The following is a 19,994-nucleotide window of genomic DNA, read 5'->3' as shown; positions in this document are numbered from 1 at the left end:
TGGTGCTGGTGGTTATATAAACATGCTTTCTGTAAACTAGTCTGTTTCCAGGGGTATGAAGAAGTGAAGAAATTGGGAGACCCTGATTTCCTAAGTCTTCACAGTTGGTTTAAGTAGCACTTAATTTCCTTTTAAATCTATACTTGTCTGCCTTGACATCTCTAAGATTCACCTGGGGGAGCCTTACAAATCCCACTGCCTGGACCCCCACCCCCGACCGATGAAATCAGGACCCCAGGGATCGGGACAGTGGCATCAGTGAGTGCCAAAGCTTCCTGGGTGACTTTACTATGTGGCTGCCATCGAGAATCATCAGTCTAGATCCCTGAATGGGAGTAATCGGGGTGGTGGCTTCCATCTCCACTCCTTTAACTGGAGGATAGGCTCTGTAAAGCTCCAGACACTTCCAACTGGAGAATTCGGCATTCCTAGAGGCATGATGTTCTATCCTTCCTGTGTGCTGGCTGGTTGAGACCAGTGCGACCAGGACCAATTAAATCAGAATCCCAGTGGAATGGAACTCAGCCAGGAGCTGTTGTTAAAATTTCTCAGGTAACTCCAATGTGCAGCCGAGGTTGAGAGCCACTGCTTTAAACGGTGCTGACGTTGTCTGGAAGAGGAAATAAAGGCGAGTCTGCTCCCTATTAACCCCACGGAGCCACAGTAACCCAGCAGCAGCTGTCACACGTGCGCAAAGCACCTTCTCTCCCAGATCTAGATTTATGGCCTCGGACAAACAACAGAACCCCACCTTGGCACGGTGCCGTCCTCCCCAGTGCTAATTAAAACCTAAATAATTCTCATTATTACGTGCACAAAATAAATGGGCTTCAATTTAAGACAACTTTCCCACTGTGTCCTGGTTAATGTAATCACAACTTATAGGTTTTCACAATCATAAATATGAGTTTTTTTTTTTTTTTTTTTAAAGATTTTATTTATTTATTTGACAGAGAGAGATCACAAGTAGACGGAGAGGCAGGCAGAGAGAGAGAGAGAGGAGGAAGCAGGCTTCTTGCTGAGCAGAGAGCCCGATGTGGGACTCGATCCCAGGACCCTGAGATCATGACCTGAGCCGAAGGCAGCGGCTTAACCCACTGAGCCACCCAGGCATCCCCATAAATATGAGTTTTATTTTAACGAGGAGAAGATATTTATAGCTAGTCATCCCACTACTATTTTTTTTTTTAAACTAGATATGGGGTCATGTAAAAAAAAATTACTTGTACAGTGATTGATAATGGGATAACAACATGTACTCTCTTCAATCACTAATCAATATGATTATCACTAGCGTCTTTCAATTTAATTGTTGCTTCTTATCATCTGTCATCAGTTTCATTAAGTTTTTGGCAGGTAGGGGAGGAAACAGGATGCAGATAACAGTATGAAGGATGCTAGCCGAATGATAAGACTATACTCCCAGAAAATGCAAAGAAATAAACTGAGTTTATTAAATAATTTGGCAAAGCGATGAGACCAGAGAAATACCCACTACTGCACAACATTCTCTAGCAATTCTGCTTCTCACCAACAACTCCACACTCCTCCCTGGATAGAAAACGAGTATGCCAGCACACACCATCTGCTTGAGGCTCTAGCTTTGAACCCCTGGAAAAGTTGGCTTTTAACAATGAAAGCATTATTACATAAATATATATTTGCCGTGTTCTGATTTTGAAACAGTAACAAGCGTGAACGAAAACCAGTGAAGTCTTCCTTTTCCGCCTTCCTGGGACCAACCTCGAAGCAGGTGGGTGACCCAACAGCTGCTCTTGGATATGGTAATTGGAGGAAGGAGAATTGGCCAAGAAGTCTGATCAAGCCAGGGCTGGTCTGTCTGACCCTGTGGCCTCTGAAGCAAGACCTGGGGTTCTATGGAGTGGAGCCAGGCAGAGGTTGGGATGGGAATTTGGACAAATTGGGCGCCACGTAGTGTGGGGCCCATGAGTGGTCTCAGAGTCAGTAAACGGGGAGAAGGAGGCAACACAGGGGACAGGGGCTGGAATTTCTCCCAGAGGAAGCAAACTGTCTTGACAAGGACCGCCTACAAGCACCCAGGGGCTCCGCGCTTCTCTTATGGGCCAGACTCAATCTCCGAGAGCACGGACAGAGGATGTGGATGGAGGATGTTAACACCAACCACGGATCCTGGCTTTCAGGTGGCTAATCTGGGATTTTAAGGTCCTACCAGAGTAGCGAAAAGAACTTAGCACCCACCACAAAGGGATACAGGATAATGAAATGACAACCATGTCCATTTTTCTGGACCAGCTGAACTGAGCAGAGAATACACCAGAAGATCACGCTGGTCCTATCCACCTATAAGGATCTCGGTGAGCCTGCACATGTCCTCACACCTCTGCAAATGGGTAGGTTTTACCTACTCGTGAGGTCAGAACCTCAGGGAAAAAAAGCAAGGGAATGTGTTTATAAAGACTAAAGGACATTCAAAAACGTTCCCCATGCTGTGTTTTCAGACTGCGCCGGTTAACATAGTTCAGGGACATCTGCTCTGTATCAGCCTTTCCTCGATGGTCCTCAGCCACATCGAAACGTCAAAAGGGTCAAGCCCATTTCACTATCCAGTGTCTGGCGAGTACACTTAAGTACGGAATACAGTGCAGCCATTTAAAATCATACAGGGAGGGGCACCTGGGTGGTTCAGTGGGTTAAAGCCTCTGCCTTTGGCTCAGGTCATGATCCCAGGGTCCTGGGATCGAGCCACGAATCCAGCTCTTTGCTCAGCAGGGAGCCTGCTTCTCCCCTCTCTCTCTGCCTGCCTCTCTGCTTACTTGTGATCTCTCTGTCAAATAAATAAATAAGTAAAATCTTAAAAAAATAATAAAATAAAATCATACAGGGAAGGATACTTCAGGATATGTTAAAAATGGCATTCTGTGTAATTCGGTTTTGGGGCAATTGTCTAAAAAAACTTACAGTGATCTGTACCATGAAGCACCATCAGCAGTAACCTCTGAATTACAGAAAAACTATTGGATTTTCTTTTCTTTTGTGGGGGGGGTGGTGCTCTTTTGCATTTCCCAAGTTTTAATAACCGTGTGTTAATCTTCCAATCAGGAAAGTCATTATTTTACAAGGGCTCAAGTTTAAGGGTGATGTAACATTCCTTTATACATTGAAGTTTTGATGTGGTTGGCCACCAAAGCACCTCTTATTTTAGGCTGCTGACGAGGAGGTGGTCCTAAAATTTTCCCTTGAGGTTATCAACCACTAAGGGACGATAACGGTTGGGGATCCTGAACTGACCGAGGCCAGTACCCCAGCCAGTTGCATTCTTCTCTCCCCTGGAAAGTTCGGGAATTCTGGAGAAGGCATTCGGTTGGGACAGCGGGAGACAGCTATCGATTGGGTCAAATTCTGAGACCTGCTGGGTGCTGTTCTGATTTGAGTCTCTCCAGCCCGGGGTCAGCAAACTTTTCTCAGGCAGTAAACAGTTTAGGGTTAAGGGGCCATATGAGCTCGGTTGCAAGAATGCATCTCTGCTGTTGCAGCAGGAAAGCACCTTCGATCACACACAAATGAGTGTGGCTGTGTTCCATCAAAACTTGATTTACAAAAAAAGTAGTTTGTGGACCCCGGAAAACCTCCAGGTTTCTTAACTTAGTTCAAGAAGATGAAGCGACCAGGTACCAGCCAAGTCAGTCCCTGAAAATACAGTCAAAACCCCCTTATCCGCATTTTGCCTTCCATGGATTCAGTTACGTGTGGTCAATTGTGGTCTGGAAGCAAACTAACCTCCTTCTGACCTATCATCAGAAGGTCAACGGCAGCCCTGACACTCTGCCTACGTCATTTGCTGTCATCTCATCACGTGGGCATTTCATCACCTCACATCGTCGTAAGAAGGGTGAGTATCATACAGTGAGATACTCTGAGAGAGTGAGAGAGATCCTATTCCTATATATTTTACCACAGAATTTTGTTCTAATTCCTCTATCTGATTGCTGTTGCTGTTAATCTCTTATCTGTGCCCAATTTATAAATTAAACTTTATAACAGGTATGGATATGTAAGCAGAAACAGGTGTATGTGTCGTTTGGTATTATCTGTGGTCTTAGGCACCCACTGGGGGTCTTGGAATGTGTCCCCCACAAGGAAGGGGGGACTACAAAACTGAACCCTGCTTTTTAAGCTTTTTCCATCTCTGAGGGATTAGCAGTGGCGACTCTATGCTGAGGGAGGAAAGCCCACTATCATGCTTATGTCTTTCTTTCTTTCTTTCTTTCTTTATTTTTAAAAGATTTTATTTATTCATTTGACATAGAGAGACACAGCGAGAGAGGGAACACAAGCAGGCAATGTGGGAGAGAGAGAAGCAGGCTTCCCGCTGAGCAGGGAGCCCGACGTGGAACTCGATCCCAGGACCCTGGGATCAGGACCTGAGCCGAAGGCAGACGCTTAATGACTGAGCCACCCAGGTGCCCTATGTCTTTATTTATTATGTTGGTTTTTCCTCCAGCTAAGCTATGAGTACCTGAAGTTTGAGGAATGAGTCTACATTTTTAATACCATGTATGCAACGTGATACACACTCAAAACTCAACAGAGAAGGTGCTCGACACGCCCTTGCTGAGAACGGCATGAAGGAATGAGCGTCCTCCCACACCAAGCTGGTGTGAAACTGAGTTCTTGGGTGACGCCCCCTGGGAGCCACTCCAGCTCTGTCCAGGTAGACTCCACTTTGAAAAGGACAACCTATGTTCCCCCACAAATATGCCTATACCTTCCAGAAGGATTTCTTTTTTTCTTTCTTTAACATTTTCTTTCTTTATTTATTTATCAGAGAGAGAGAGAGAGAGAGAGTAAGAGCAGGGGTGAAGCAGAGGGAGAGGGAGAACCAGGCTCCCCACCAAGCAAGGAGCCTGATGCTGGACTGGATCTCAGGACCCTGGAATCACGACCTGAGCCGAAGGCAGATGATTAACCCTGGAATCACGACCTGAGCCGAAGGCAGATGATTAACCGACTGAGCTACCCAGGCATCCCAGGCAGGAACTTTCTAGAAGAGATTTCTAGAAGATGTTGACACAAAGAACCATAATGTAGGCCTGGCCAAAAATGGTTCTTTCTAAAGGGTTACTTAGTTCTTTTCAGGGACTGTTTTCACCTGGAGAAATGAGTTCAAGTTGATGATGTTTGTGAGTCCTTATAGCTCTTGCCTCATGGCACTTAGGTGCTCCCACGACCTCTTGCATCCTGGTCTGCATTCCCTGGGCTCTGGGAAGGCTCCAAAGAGGTCACCTTGTCAGGAAAGGCTCTCTTGACCATTATGACAGAGTCTCCATCTTCATCATTCTCCACAAACGCAGAACACGTAAATGGAGGAGAGGTTAATGGGTAAAGCTCTGTAGCTTCTAGAGCCAGGCTCTTCCCTCAGTGGGTCCTGATGGAACCCAGAGCCCAATCTTGGGGTGAGGCTCTTGAATCATCAAAACATCCACTCCCTAAGAGAAGGCAACTCCCAATGACATGGCCCCAACCGAAAGAGGCTGGGGTAAAAGCCAGGTCAGAAGATGGATTCTCACCAATACTAACAAAGTATGGGGCTGAAATCTAGAAAGAATTGGCTTGTCCCATAAGGTAAGTACTTTGCAGGACAGGTACACTGATTTTAATGTGGGATATGTATTAGTGTGCTTATATGAACATAAGCATAGTCCAGAAAATCCATACAGGATGTACACAGATATTTGATAGTGTTCATTTTTCTTTTCTTTTTTTTTAAGGTTTCATTTATTTGAGAGAGCATGAGCAGGGGGAGGGGCAGAGGGAGAAGGAGACTTCCCGCTGAGCGGGGAGCCCAACATGGAGCTCGATCCCAGGACCCTGGGATCACGACTTGAGGCAAAGGCAGACACTCAACTGACTGAGCCACCCAGGCGCCCCATAATCATTTTTCCAAGTAAATGTTAATAGTCACTGAGAAGATGTACGCTCAATCCAGTGATCAGAAAACAAATCCTGGAGTTCGAGGTCCCCACCTCCCCCTCAAACACCAATGACAACCATTTTGGGTGACCAAGATTTCTGCACAGAGGCCTGCAGAAAAGACATAAAGCTGGAAAGAAAGCTAGGCCACAAAGAAATTCCAGGGAGAAATAATAGGGAAATTGCCCCAGAAAGCAAATGCCAGAGCTTCTCCAAGGTCCCAGGCACAGATCCTGCCGCTGGCCCTCAGCACCATGGGGCCAGGAAACTGTCATAACTCTCGGAGCCCAGAGGGTGAGGGCACAGTACGGAATGGGGGGGGGGGCGGGGGGGGCGGGCGCACTACTCACGCGGTCGTTGCTTCCTTTGTTGTCCTCGTACTTGGTTTCTATATGAATGGAGAATTTCGGCAGAAAGGAACACTACGGGGGAAAAAAGTAAAGTTCCATTAGCATACCATTTTTCCTCTCTTCACATTCACCGTACAGTCTCTGGACCCTCTCCTGACCATCATGCTGGGCGCACTACTCCCGATCAGTAATGTAAAGATACTAGGTCAATATCCAAATTCAGAAAGAAAGCCGCCTTTGGCAATATGAACACACTTGTACCCAGAAGTCAGGCCAGAGTTGTCCATTTCCAAAAGGAGTACATTCTCTGAGTCCTATGACAGGCTTTTTTTTTTTTTTTTTTTAAGATTTTATTTATTTATTTGACAGAGAGAGATCACAAGTAGACGGAGAGGCAGGCAGAGAGAGAGAGAGAGGAGGAAGCAGGCCTCTTGCTGAGCAGAGAGCCCAATGTGGGACTCGATCCCAGGACCCTGAGATCATGACCTGAGCCGAAGGCAGCGGCTCAACCCACTGAGCCACCCAGGCGCCCCTATGACAGGCTTTTGAAAAGCAAAACCCCTGAAACAGGCAGTTACAATTCTGGGGTGCTTACTGCCCACTGCTGGATACCTGGGGACCCAGCCTTAACCTTTATATCAATGTGCATAGACAGCTAGGGCCGTGGTATATGGTAGGAGAACTTTTAGGATAACACATTATTGACATTGGACACACTCGGATTTTGGTTTTGAGTTTATCACTTGGTAGCTCTGTGACCTGGGTCACATCATTTAACTTTTCTGAACCCCGGCAGCATGGAAATGGGGGTAATAATTATTGTGTATAGTAACGTTTTGAGGGTTAAATAAAATCATATGTGTAAAACATGTAAGTGCTAGGCACGGGGGAAGTGTTCAACAAATGAGAGCCATCAGAATGAGGCTGTAGCTGAGCTTGACATAAAGGGCAGCCCCTCTTTTTGGCAGCAGAGGGGAGAGAAACCCCAAAAGCACACTGCCCTACCGTCCAGGCTCCATGAGTCACCGTCTGTGTATTAAGTAGATGTTAAGGGTTAAGGTAGCCTGAGAAGAGGATTTTGATGGCTGTTGATGTAACCTCCCTCCTGCTGGGCATTCACTTTCCTGGCCACAAGAGATGGGATTGAAGACTAATGGGGAAAATGACCCAGCAACTCCACTGGGAGCTGCAGGTGTCAGAGAAATGAGACTCTGGCTGATACGCTCACAATCCTGAGCCTGGCTCCTTTACTGATTTATCCAACACACATGGAACACGTATTCCATATACCAGGCGCTGGTCTAAGCGCATTCAAGTTCTCGTTCATTTATTCCTCGTAAACATGCCATGAAGTAGGTATACCGTGATGATCCCTGCTTTCAAGATGAGGGAACGGGGACACAGAGAGGTTGAGTAAATGGCCCATGGTCACACAGGTCGAAAATAGTCATGTCCAGATTATAAGGCTGGTGGCCTGGTCCCAGTGTCCATTCTGTTCATCACTATCCCGCTGGTTCTCAAAGTGGGGTGTCCAAAACCGCTGCAGCAGCAGTGTTCTAGAACCAGCGAGAAATGCAAATTCTTGGGCCCAACCCTGTACTCACTGGGTCAGAAGCTCTAGGGAAGGGGCTCAGGCATCTGTGTGTGTGTGTGTGTGTGTGTGTGTGTGTGTGTTTAAAGATTTATTTATTTATTAGAAAGGGGGGGGGCAGAAAGAGAATCCTCGAGCAGACTCCCTGCTGAGCACAGAGCCTGACATGGGGCTCGATCTCACGACCCTAAGATCATGACCTAAGCCAATCATGACATTAGCCGAAGTCAAGAGGTTGACGCTTAACCAACTGAGCCACCAGGCGCCCCCCACCCCACCCCAGGCATCTGTGTTTAGCAAGCCTTCCAGGGGGATGTAGGTGCCAGCTTCCACTGGAAAACCACCTCATTACCCCGCACGTGGGAAGAAAACAGTGTGCATTAGCTAAAATTCAGAAGTCTACGATACTTTGCCCCAGGTGCTTCATCGCCCCCTAGTCCAGGATCCCCTTTCAGCGCAGCTGAGAACCCTAGTAGCATGTGTAGGAGGAAGCAGAGGCCTTGGACGTGCCATTGAGAATTCTGACATCACGTGACTGTGTGCACTCGGCGTTCATCTGTCTTAATCCAAGTCAAACAAGCAAGCTGAACCGTGACTAAGGAAACACAGAAACAATCAATCCCAGTAATTGTCTTTAAGGAGAACGAAGCTCTGTGATTATTAACACCTTCTCTGCTGTGTCCTCTCAAAACTCTCACTTCACAGCTGCTGCCCTCACACACACGGTCCCGGGGACGCCCTCACACACACGGTCCCGGGGACGTCCAAGGCGGGGCTGCTCATCACAAATCAAGACATTGGAGGAATCGGAGGGGCTCAGAGGCCCACGGCAGAAGCTCTTGACATGGGAACTTGGGCAGGTGCACCTGCTGAGACCCTTTTAAAAATATCAAGCCTGGGGCGCCTGAGTGGCTCAGTGGGTTAAAGCCTCTGCCTTTGGCTCAGGTCATGATCCCAGGGTCCTGGTATCAAGCCCAGCATTGCGCTCTCTGCTCAGCAGGGAGTCTGCTTCCTCCTCTCTCTCTGCCTGCCTCTCTGCCTACTTGTGATCTCTGAGTGTCAAATAAATAAATAAAATCTTTAAAAAAAAATATCAAGCCTTCTGGCAAACTGATTGGTCCTTTTAAACCCGTAATTCATAGTAGGGCGGGCACCGTGCCAGATGGCAGGAAGACAGTCGTCCTGGGAGGGGAGCTGAGTCTGACTGCATCAGAATGGAGCATTCCACGAGGAGTTTTTATCGGTTGAACTCTAAACCACTTAACTAAGGTTGAACAAAATGAATTTTCGCATTTGGATATTAAGCCCAAATATGAAATGCAAAACTCGTATGCAAATTAGCAGATGCTGTTATTTTTTGAGTCAAGGACTTAGGTTATTTTCATATCAGAAATGGTAACCCTGCCAGAGGCTGGGAGTGCACCTGGTTTGGCCAGGCAGCTCGGGGGCAGGGCTGGGGGGCTGTAAGGGGATACACGGATGGGACAGGTCCATTCTAGGCTGGTCAGGGTCTTTTCGTGGAGCAGGGGTTTGGTACTGATAATCGCCTTGGGATATCCAGTAGCTGGTTCTCCAAGCCGTGGAGGTGTGGTGTTAAAATCAGGACGACATCTGGCCTGGAGCATTTTCAGAGCTGTCACTAAAATCTTTCTGGCTAGAAGTCCATCTTGAGATCCGGTTCTGCTCACCCGACACAAGTTAGCTGCCCTAAAAACCCAGGCCACTAATCCTAGTAGAGTCTTAGCGATTAACCAAGGTTTTTCATTCCTCCTGGCTGGCTTCTGAGGTTATCCTGAATCTCTTCCCTTCTCTAGACCCCCTGGGCTTCCCTCTTCCTCTCTTACAGCGGATAATTTTAACTCATAGTTTGGTAAGACCATGTGACAGAAACACCCAGAACTTCCCTCTCTTCCACTGTAGATCTGCTCATTTCTTTATGCTGCTGCTGCTTCTTTGTGAAACAGAGAAAGCCGCTGCTTTCCGCATTCCAGTGGAAAATCATGTAACGAGAACTGAGACAGAGAGCAACAGACCAGGGCTCAAATCTGGACTTGAGCAAATTATTGTGGCATTCCCAGCCTCAGTTTCCCCGCGACAGAACGGGGACTACCCTTCTCTACTCCGTAGGAGTATTGAGAAGATCAGTAAGATCACTCTGGCAAACCCCAGCACAGTGCCTGGCACATAACAGATGCACAACAAAAAAATATTTGTAAGTCTCTTCTCTGGAAACATGTTTCATCGATTATTTGCCATTTCTCCTGGCTTCCTTCCTGCAGCCTAAAAAATATCATGAAAAGTGTCATATTCCTAAAAAACTGGTATCAAGTTCCTTCACTGATGTTCCTTCCTTCATCTACAATTAATGGCATGTCTCCTTGTGTTCACAGTCTAACTCTATTAAAAGAGTAGCACATGGGGCACCTGGGTGGCTCAGCAGGTTAAGCATCTGCCTTAGGCTCAGGTCATGATCCCAGGGTCCTGGGATATAGTCCTGCATTGGGGGGGGGGTCCTTGCTCAGCGGGGAGTCTGCCTCTCCCTCTGCCTGCTACTCCCCTTGCTTGTGCATGATTTCTCTTGCTATCTCTGTCAAGTAAATAAATGCAATCTTTAAAAAACGAAACAAAAAAAGAGTAGCCCATGCTTCCTGTCTGCTCTTTTTCACCTCCCACTCTTCTCAACCAGAGCAGCAGGGTATGGAAATGACCAAATGTCAAAGAATTTTCAAACCAGCATTGCTTCCCTGTCCACACCCTGAGGAACTCTCTACACTGTTCAACATGAGCCAAGAATGCCACCTTCAATGGAGGGATCTCCTAGGGTCTGCCCTCTGCCCTATTTTCTTACTCTGAACCCCCTGCCTGGGTGATCTCACCTGCCCCTCACTTTCCTGCGACCACGTTCAGGCTGATCTCTTTAATCCCACCTGCTCTTCTCACGTGTCCAGCTACCCACCGGCCATCCCCAACAAGGGTCCTGCAGCATCCAAACTGGAAGGTCCATACTGAGTTCAAATGTCCTCCTGCCCCATACGATCATCCGAGGGCTGCCATAACAAATGGCTATGAGCAGTGTGGCTTATCACCCTTAGTTCTGGAAGCCAGAAGTCTAAAATCAAGGTGTTGACAACATACTGCTCCCTTTGAAGGGTCCAGGGAGAACCCTTCCCTGTCTCTTCCAGCTTCTGGTGGCCCCAGGAGTCCCTTGGTTTGTGGCTGAGTCCCTCCAACCTCTTCCTGCGTCTTCATATCACCTTCTTTTCCCTGGGTGTCCTCTTTTTATAAGCTACCAGTTACTGGATTTAGGCCCATCCTATTCCTAGTGTGATTTCATCTTGAATCTCAAGGTCTGAAGCTAATTACATCTGCAAAGACCCTATTTACAAAAAGGTCACACTCAAAAGTTCCAGTGGGTATGAATTTTGAGGTGACACCATTGAACCCACTACACTCACCCATCACATCCAATGAAAGCCCAAATCCTGCTGGGTCAGCTTCCCTCCTTAAAAGTAAGACCTAGAATCCTCTGTTGATACCCTAACTTTCTTTATGGCTCTGCCCTATATTCCTCCCAGTCAGTCCCTGAAGACCACTCGCCAGTCCCTGGAAAACGTCTGACCGCCATGTTTTTTTTTTTTCTGCCCACAGCATTCTCAGCCTGAAGCCTCCTTCCTAAATCTCACCCACAGGCCATCTTCACATCCCACGTCAGAATGATGATCCCCTGTGCACAGGGAGCATTCTGTTTGTACCTTTGTCACACACTTATCTCCTTTTCTATCTCCACAGTTGGCTCTGTGTCTGGCTCACCCGTCAGAAGATAAGCTGCAACCTTTCCCTCAGGGGTATTCTTCCCCACTCCCTGCCGTCACTGCCACAAGTCCCCCAGACATTCCAGTCTGAAAGCTTCTGTTTCAGTTCTGCTTTCTGTGACTAAAGGCTTTGTTCTAGCCAGGAATATACATACCATCTCACCTGGGCACCCTCAGCTATCTCAAAGGAAGCCCACCTTCCAACCCTGGACTTCCTCCAAACAAACATGTCCTATCCCCTGAAGATTCGGACATATTTACACCAATGAGGGGGATTCCATGCCACTGAAGGAACCGTCAGGAGTGTGGGAGCAGAAAACAGAATTGGCAACCTTGACATAACCAACTGGAATGTGTCTCTCCTGAAGGGAGACACCAGGAGTGTCACCCACTGGTACAACTGGAAGGCGTCAAGGGATTCAGAAGATTCCCATGCTCTCTACGGCACAGTCACTTGGGAGCACTGAACGCTTGAAGTCCTGTTTGGCTCATGGAAAGACTAAAATACTCATGGCAGGCAGAATTCTCAGGTGGCCTCCCAAGACTCTCAGCCCTTGGGATATACACCTTGCCCAATCCCCCCACCAAAGTGTGGGTAAGACCTTTGAGAATAATGGGATAGTGCCCTTTGATTAGATTACCAAGGCAATCAGATGATACTACATTATATGAATTTTTTTTTTAAATTTTATTTATTTATTTCACAGGCAGAGATCACAAGTAGGCAAAGAGACAGGCAGAGAGAGAGAGAGGGAAGCAGGCTCCCCGCCGAGCAAAGAGCCCGATGTGGGGCTCGATCCCAGGACCGTGAGATCATGACCTGAGCTGAAGGCAGAGGTTTAACCCACTGAGCCACCCAGGTGCCCCAACATTATATGAATTCTTTTTTGAAGAAGCTGAGACTCTGGCTGCTCTGGAAGAAGTAAGTGGCCATGTGGGGAGGTGGCCATGGGGCTAGTGCCAGGGAAGTTTCCAGAAGCTGCGAAAGACCCCTGGAGGCCAGCCAACTAGAAAACCAGACTTCAGTCCTATGACAGCAACAAACTGAAACCCGCCAACCAGGGAGCCTAGAAAAGGACCCTGGGCCTCAGATGAGACTGAGGCCCAGACTAGTGAGACTCTGAGCCAAGACCTAGCTAACCTGGGCCCGGCAGACACTCTGAGATGATACATTTGTGTCTGAAGTGGCTAAGTTTGTGGGAAATTTGTTGTGCAGCGACAGGAAAACCAATAAGAACACCTAACCTCAAGAATCACCCGTTTGGCTTTCATCTGCATAAAAAAATCACTCCATGGCAGTCTGCAAAGATCTCAGGAAAACGGGGGATTTGTGCTCGTCTAACTTAGTCGCTCCGGCTGCGGAAGTCAGCGGGTTTGTCGATGACACTGCTTACGGCCCAGGGTGATGTCTGCCAGTAACCGACGGCACTGAGCTTGCCATGGGCAGGTGTCCCGACGGGGCAGGACCCACCTCGCCCACAGGAAGCAAGAATCCGGTAGAAAGAGCACAGGCTTTGGAGTGAAACAGACGTTAGTTCAAAGCCCAGCTGCTTTTCTCACAGACTCCGTGACTCCGAGGAAATTCCTTGATCCCTCCGAGCCTCAGTCTTCTCCTCCACAAAATGGATACGGTACCAACCGCATCACTGTGGGGTGAAGATGGAATGATCTAGCAAAGGGCCAGGCAGTGGCTGGTGGGATGGGTACCCAGCCCACTGCACCCCTGCCCGTGGAATCCCACGGGCTCTGTGGGAAGGAAAAGGCTGGGGTGGGGAGATCCTCCCTGCACACATGCACGGTCACGCGGGGAGACTGTGGACTTGTAGGGGTGGTGGCAACAAGAGGACACCTGACGGCAGGTCCTTCCCAAGATGTGGTGGCCACACCACAGAGCAGATTTACGCTGTCCTGGCCTCACTCTGCCTCCTGCCCCGCTGTGCTGTTGAGGATGTGTGGGATCGTCCTCTCCCTGTCTTTGTCCTTCCTAACGGCCTGAAGCAGCTCCTGCTTCTGCGGGGAGGGCTTGCTCCCCCGACCTCTTCTCTGCTTTCTTCGACACCCTGCTGCAGGCGGGCAACAAGAACACGACCAGGATCCCTGTGGACTCCCTTCTTTCCTAGACGTAAAAGGCTTTATGCCTTCTCGTTCACTCAGCCTTATTACAAAAACTGAGGCTCAGACAAGTTGAAAATAGCATCCAAAACCAAAAAACAACAACAAAAGAAAACAAAAAAACCCCCCACCAGCATCTGGGAGCCCCAGGGGTCCCCTGACATGACCCTGCTTCAGGCGGAAGACCAGGGCAGTGACTCTAGGGCAGGAAGATGAAGCAGGGAGAGAGGCAATAACGGCCCGAATCCCCTGGAGCCCGGGGGGGGGGGGGGGACCTCATGAGTCACGTCAGCCCCTCCCTGCTTGCCTTCCTCCCCTGGGCCCATTCAAGATCTGGAATCTTCTTTCTCATGAAAAATCTCCCCCCCCCCTCTTCTTGACTAGAAAAGCAGCGCCGCCAGGAGAATCGTCCCTGATATACTCACTTGATTCCACGCAGGGTTTGCTTTGCCCCCTAACCGCCTAAAAATAGTAGCAGTGTCACGGGGACATGAGAGACGGGAGGCAAAGCTCTCCTGTCATCTCCTCTTTGATTTTCTAGCTTAGATCCTCCAGAGCCAGAAAAGTCTCACGAGGGCCGCTAGCATCTGCTCCTGCTACAAGCAGCTTCGTCTGGACCCAGCAGCCACGCTCGCGGCTTCCCTCGGCTTCCCTCGGCCTCCACCGGCAATGGCGGCCGCGGCCATTACCGCGCACCTGGGCAGCTCCCAGCCGCCCAAGCCAAGTGCGCAGGAGAGCGAGGGCTGCCTGCGGAGCACGGGAGCGCGCGGGCTTGCGTCTCTGGGAAGTGATGAGAGACTCCGCGGCCCGGGAAGGAGAACGCCAGGAAAAACCAGTGGAGTACCTGGCCCGCGGCAACAGTCATTTCCAGACCCAGCACTCCCCGGGGCCGGTGTCGGCAAAGGGGAGCGGCCGGGGCAACATGCACGGCGGGGCTGGATTTTCAATTCACTACGGACATGCTTCGGAAACATGAAAGAGCTATTTTTAGTCCGGTGATTGATTAGGGTTGCTATGGCAATAAGAAACACTTACGAGAAGAAAACTAGATGTAAGCAAGTCTTAAAGAGAAAGGGGCAAGCCCGTGGGAATTTCATAGTTTCGGGCGGGGGGCGGGGGCGGGGGGTGGAAGCCCGTTCTGCAGGCCCCGCACGTGCTCGGGGAGAGGGGATGGCGGCCCGGCCGTAGAGACCGGACCTGGGGAGTCCAGTCTGAGGCTCTCCAGGGGGTGGCCTGCACCTCCGAGGCGTGGCAGCAGCCAGACTTCTGGAAGAAATGAGCACCGTTCAGGACAAGGGAACACCACTATGGTCATGCCATCCTCCCTCAGCTCCCGGAGCTTGATGAAAACCATGAGCTAAAAGCGTATTGATCCTGCCCTACATCAGTTTACAAAGTAAAGTAAAAATCCCCTTTGCTTCCTCACAGTAGACTTCTAAAACTTTCTGAATGATGCCTCATGGTGGACCTGTTAAAAATGGACTCCAGGCCCCTGGACTGATGATGTGCTCTGGGAAAGTCAGTGGAGCCCCCACAGCCCACCCCTGAAGCCAGGACTTGATTTTTCCATTCTTTTTTTTTTTTTTTTAAGATTTTACTTGTTATTTGAGAGAGAGCAAGAAAGAGCATGAGCAGGGGGAGAGGCAGAGGGAGAGGGGGAAGCAGGCTCCCCGCTGAGCAGGCAGCCTGACGTGGGGCTCCATCCCAGGACCCTGGGATCATGACCTGAGCCAGAGGCAGATGCTTAACTGACTGAGCCACCCAGGCCCCCCTGTTTTTTCTTTTTTAAACAGCTTTATTCAAATCGCATATTATTGACCATTTCAAGTCTACAGGCAGTGGTTCTTAATATTCACGGAGCTGTGTAACCGTTAACACAATCTGATTTTAGAATATTTTCTTTACCCCCAAGAAAAAGCCTCGTACTCTGAGCAGTCACTCCCCATTCTCACCTCCCCATCCCCCAGGCCCTAAGCAACCGCTAATCTAACTTTCTAGCCCTCTGATCTGTCTCCTCTGAACATTTCATACAAACGAAATCACATCATGTGTGGCATTTTGGGTCTGGATTCTCTGATCTAGCATCCTTTCCATGGCAGAGCAGTACTCCATTGCATGGACATACCATCTTAAACTTTATCCACTCATGAGCTGATGGACATTTGTTTCTACTTTCCGGCTGTTACTAAGAATGTGCCATGGACGTTCTTGCCAAGTTTTTCTAGTGACACACATTTCCATTTCTGTGGGGTATATACCCAGAGTAAGACTGCTAGGCCATATGGTAACTTTATGTTTAACCTTTTGAGGAAGAGTGAGGTGGTATTCCAAACTGACAACAGCATTTCACATTCTCACTAGCGGGGTAGGCAGGTTCTAGGTTTGTACAGGTTTGTCAACACCCATCACGGAGCCTAAGGCGGGGCTTGAACCCACGACCCTAAGTCAAGACCTGGGCAGAGTTCAAGAGCTGGATGCTTAATTGACAGACCCACCCAGGTGTTTCTTAACCCAGGGAAGTTTTGGTATTACCTTTGGGTCAAAAATGATGATGCAAGGTAACCACAGGGAAGTCTTGGTATGTCTTTGGGTCAAAATGATGATGTTTCTTAACCCAGGGAAGTTTTGGTATTATCTTTGGGTCAAAATGATGTTGCAAGGTAACCAAAGTCAACATTCCTCATGTCCAGTCTGAGACAGACATGACGTAACACTGAGATAACGATGACAACAGTATGGCACCATTCCAAGTATTGGATAAACAGTAATTCTTTCTCAACTCTTAACCCTCACACAGCTCTAGGAGGGATGTACGATTATCACCCTTGTCTCACAGGTAAGACGTCATCAGCCCAAATCACATCCCATTTACGTGATGGAGCTGAGATGCAGCCCAAGCTATCTGGCTTGGAAGTTCAAGCTCATGACCCTACGACTTGCTGCCTCTTGAGCGTTAGGAAATCACATGAGTGTTTCTAGTGGAGCTGAGGGCTCAGTCAGGGGTGATGGTGACAAAGGCATAGGGTTTGCTTCTCAGTGTGTCCTGTGGCCACTGAGAGCAAAGCAAATATGGCTGTGTGCACCTGCCAAATGAAAGATGTGCCCTGCTTCAAACGAGCCTGAGGAAGAAAAAGAACCATTTACTCAAAAGACACACTGGGGAAATAATTATTCATTTAAGAAATTCACAGTGGTATTCCTTTAAATGCCAAAATATCCTAGTACCCTTCAAATACAATCATTTTCAAAAATTGATTTTAAATATGATGGCTTAAGTTAATTCCTGCTGTGAAGTGCATTCAAAATCCTGCTCAGGATTCAAGGAAGGGCATAAATTCTCAGGTGTAAAAAATATTACGAAGAAAAATTATTCATCACTGTACTTTGGTCCTATGAAAGACTCAGAAGCAACCCAAGTCTGCCAGTAGAGGACTGGTTAAGGACATTGTGGAGAACTCCAAAGCCATTAAAAACCAAAGTATGCGGCACCTGGTTGGCTCAGTCAGTGGAGCATGTGACTCTTGATTTCCCGATTGTGAGTTTGAGGCCCACACTGGGTATAGAGATTACTAAAAATAAAATCTTAAAGGGGCACCAGGGTGGCTCAGTTGGTTGAGCGTCGGGACTCTTGGTTTTGGCTCAGGTCATCATCTCAGGGTCATGAGATCAAGTCCCACATCAGGTTCCTCGTGCAGTGGGGAGTCTGCTGAAGATTCTCTCTCCCTGTGGCCTCCACCCCAGGTTGGGGTCTCTCTCTCTCCAAATAAATAAATTAAAGCTTAAATAATAATAATAAAATAAAATCTTTTTTTTTTTTTTAAAAAGCAAAGAGTAAAAGAGGAGGATCCAGTTTTATAAAAAGGAAAGAAAAGCATGATTAAAAAAAAAGCACATTCGTATATGCGCAGAAAACATGGAGAAAGACACCAAAATATTCTCATGGAGGAGAGCAGTAGAAATCATGAGGTCCTTTCATTTCCCATGATACACATTTTTATAATGCTTGTATTTTATAATAAACATTTACTTTTTCAGTAATCAGGGAAAAAATTCAAATCCAATAAAAAAGTAAATGAACACATCCGTGAGTTCCCCAAGTAACTGTATGGGATGTAATGGAAGTCATGGGCATTCTAAAAAATTCTCTTGAGTCCACTTTAACTGAAAGGGGAGCATATTATAAAGAGCATGGTTGAGAAAATGGAGGAGGTGCAAGTGTGGGAAGCTTGGGAAATAGCTTTTTCAAGTGGTTCCTGTCTCATCCATCACACTTGTTCACAGAGTTCCAGGATGAGGAAGGATCTGAGAGGGGATGTGGTTCTGTAGTTCAAACTGCATTTTAAATGGCACTGGAGGTCCTTCTATAAATAAAGTGTTATATAGGGACATGATGGTTGGTGAGGCATATCCATGGAACATCCCAGATTAAGACAAGCAATGGTTGAAAAAACCAATGATTGACCTCAGTAACTTAACATTTTATTCCTGGTCATCAGGCAGAATCCTTCCATGTCTGAGGACAAACTTTCCAAGGAGGCTTGGAAACAAGAATGTTAAATGGAACAGTTGAGAAGCTGGCTTGGGGTACATGAAGTGTTTATAGACTTTCCAAAGATCATTTTCTTTTAGCTTTCATCTGGAACTCAGTGCATTCCCCTCTGGCCATCTTGTTCTGTCTCCATTTACACGTGTCCTCTGCTATCAATGAACATTAAACCCGATATAGACTTGACCTTCTCTCTAATGGAATTCCCCTGAAGACATTGATTCTCTGGTACTATAGTCTACATTATCATATTAAAGTACTCCAAGGCCATACAGGGTATTTCAGCTTGAGCTGGGATCATTAATAAAAATGAACTTGCAAATGTTTCCAACTTTCACCAGCAGGAGACTTACATCCAGAATGTTCCACAAGGCTAGTGCGATCAAGTCTAGGATTTGGGATTTACTATCTTTTTGGACTCTGGGGCTACAAACTGTGCTATTTGTAAAAGAGTAGACTATGGGGGTGGGGGGTCAACCTTTATGTAAAGGCAGTTAGGAGACACCTAGATCTTAAAGTACCTTCCAACTTCCTTTATTCTTCATCAGGATGTTTCATCCTCCCAATCTGACAGACATTTATTGGCGGGGGGGTTGGCGAGGGAGAAGCAGACTCCCCATTGAGTGAGGAGCTCAACACGGGCTTGATCCTGGGACTCAGGGATCATGACCTGAGCCGAAGGGAGATGCTTAACCAACTGGGCTACCCAAGCGCCCCCACCCCAATACACACACACCAATTTGAAGAAGGTGTATGTCTAGCTGTCCTTCCTACCTACTCAGAATCTTAGTCATCATGCAGGGAAAGCTACACAGGAAATAAGGGGAGATTTTAGGTTCCATTGGGTTCTTGGGTTCCAAGGTGGCGGGGGGGTGGAGATGGAGGAGGGGGGGGACAAGCAAGAGGAGGAGGAGAAGAGGAGGAATAATAATAATAATAATAATAATGACTATTATTATTATTATTATTTTAAAGCAAAGAGAACAAGAAAGGGATTTCACGTAAATAATAGGAACGAGGATGAATCAGAATGACTTCCCTGATATATGCTGCATAGGAAGAAAAAGGTGGCCAAAAAGAGCAGTGCGACCTGAAAGAGAGAAGTGCGGGGGGGAGGAAAGGAAGGGAGCCTGGAGACATAGCAGGAAAACATGTGCCTGCGTCCCAGCCCACACCAAGGAAATGAATGTCAGCCTCTCCCAGGCTCCCCGGCAGCCGGCACCCTACACTGAGGCTCTGTTCATTCATTAGTTCATTCATCGCTGGAGCCTCTTCTGTCCTCTGACAAGCTGAGTAACAGCGTCTCACAGGAGAAGCAAGGCCAGGAAGGAGAGGCAACAAAGACATGAATGAAAATATGTTTTCTCAATGGGGCATGGTTTGCGGCTGGTGCCTCTCTGAACGCTGAGCAGGGAAACTACATTCGGGCTCCTGCAATCTAAAGCTGGACCTTTCAAGGATAAACAAACAGAGGGTGCCTGTGAATACTGATAGCCACGCACAATGAAGGCAGGGCAGGGATTTAAAGAGACAGGCACAGAGCATCAAATGAAAAAGAATCACATGTAAATAACAGAGAGGGGAATGCATCAGAAGGACGCCCCAAATATACAGGCGGGCAAAAACAGGGT

At 47.7% G+C, this 19,994-nt stretch overlaps 1 protein-coding gene across 1 annotated transcript in view; it reads right to left on the bottom strand.

Moving 5' to 3' along the window:
- Positions 1-19,994, bottom strand: part of LOC111158102 (phosphatidylinositol transfer protein, cytoplasmic 1) — a 250,653-nt gene that overhangs the window by 78,818 nt on the left and 151,841 nt on the right. Inside the window, exon 5 of the mRNA XM_022519945.1 lies at positions 6,303-6,374. Coding sequence (XP_022375653.1) covers positions 6,303-6,374 — 72 coding nt within the window. The remainder of the gene's footprint in view (positions 1-6,302; positions 6,375-19,994) is intronic.

This window comes from Enhydra lutris, unplaced genomic scaffold (assembly GCF_002288905.1).
Source record: "Enhydra lutris kenyoni isolate GAN:26980312 unplaced genomic scaffold, ASM228890v2 scaffoldscaffold57, whole genome shotgun sequence".
Classification (NCBI taxonomy): Eukaryota; Metazoa; Chordata; class Mammalia; order Carnivora; family Mustelidae; genus Enhydra; species Enhydra lutris.
This window is presented reverse-complemented; position numbering and strand designations above follow the sequence as displayed.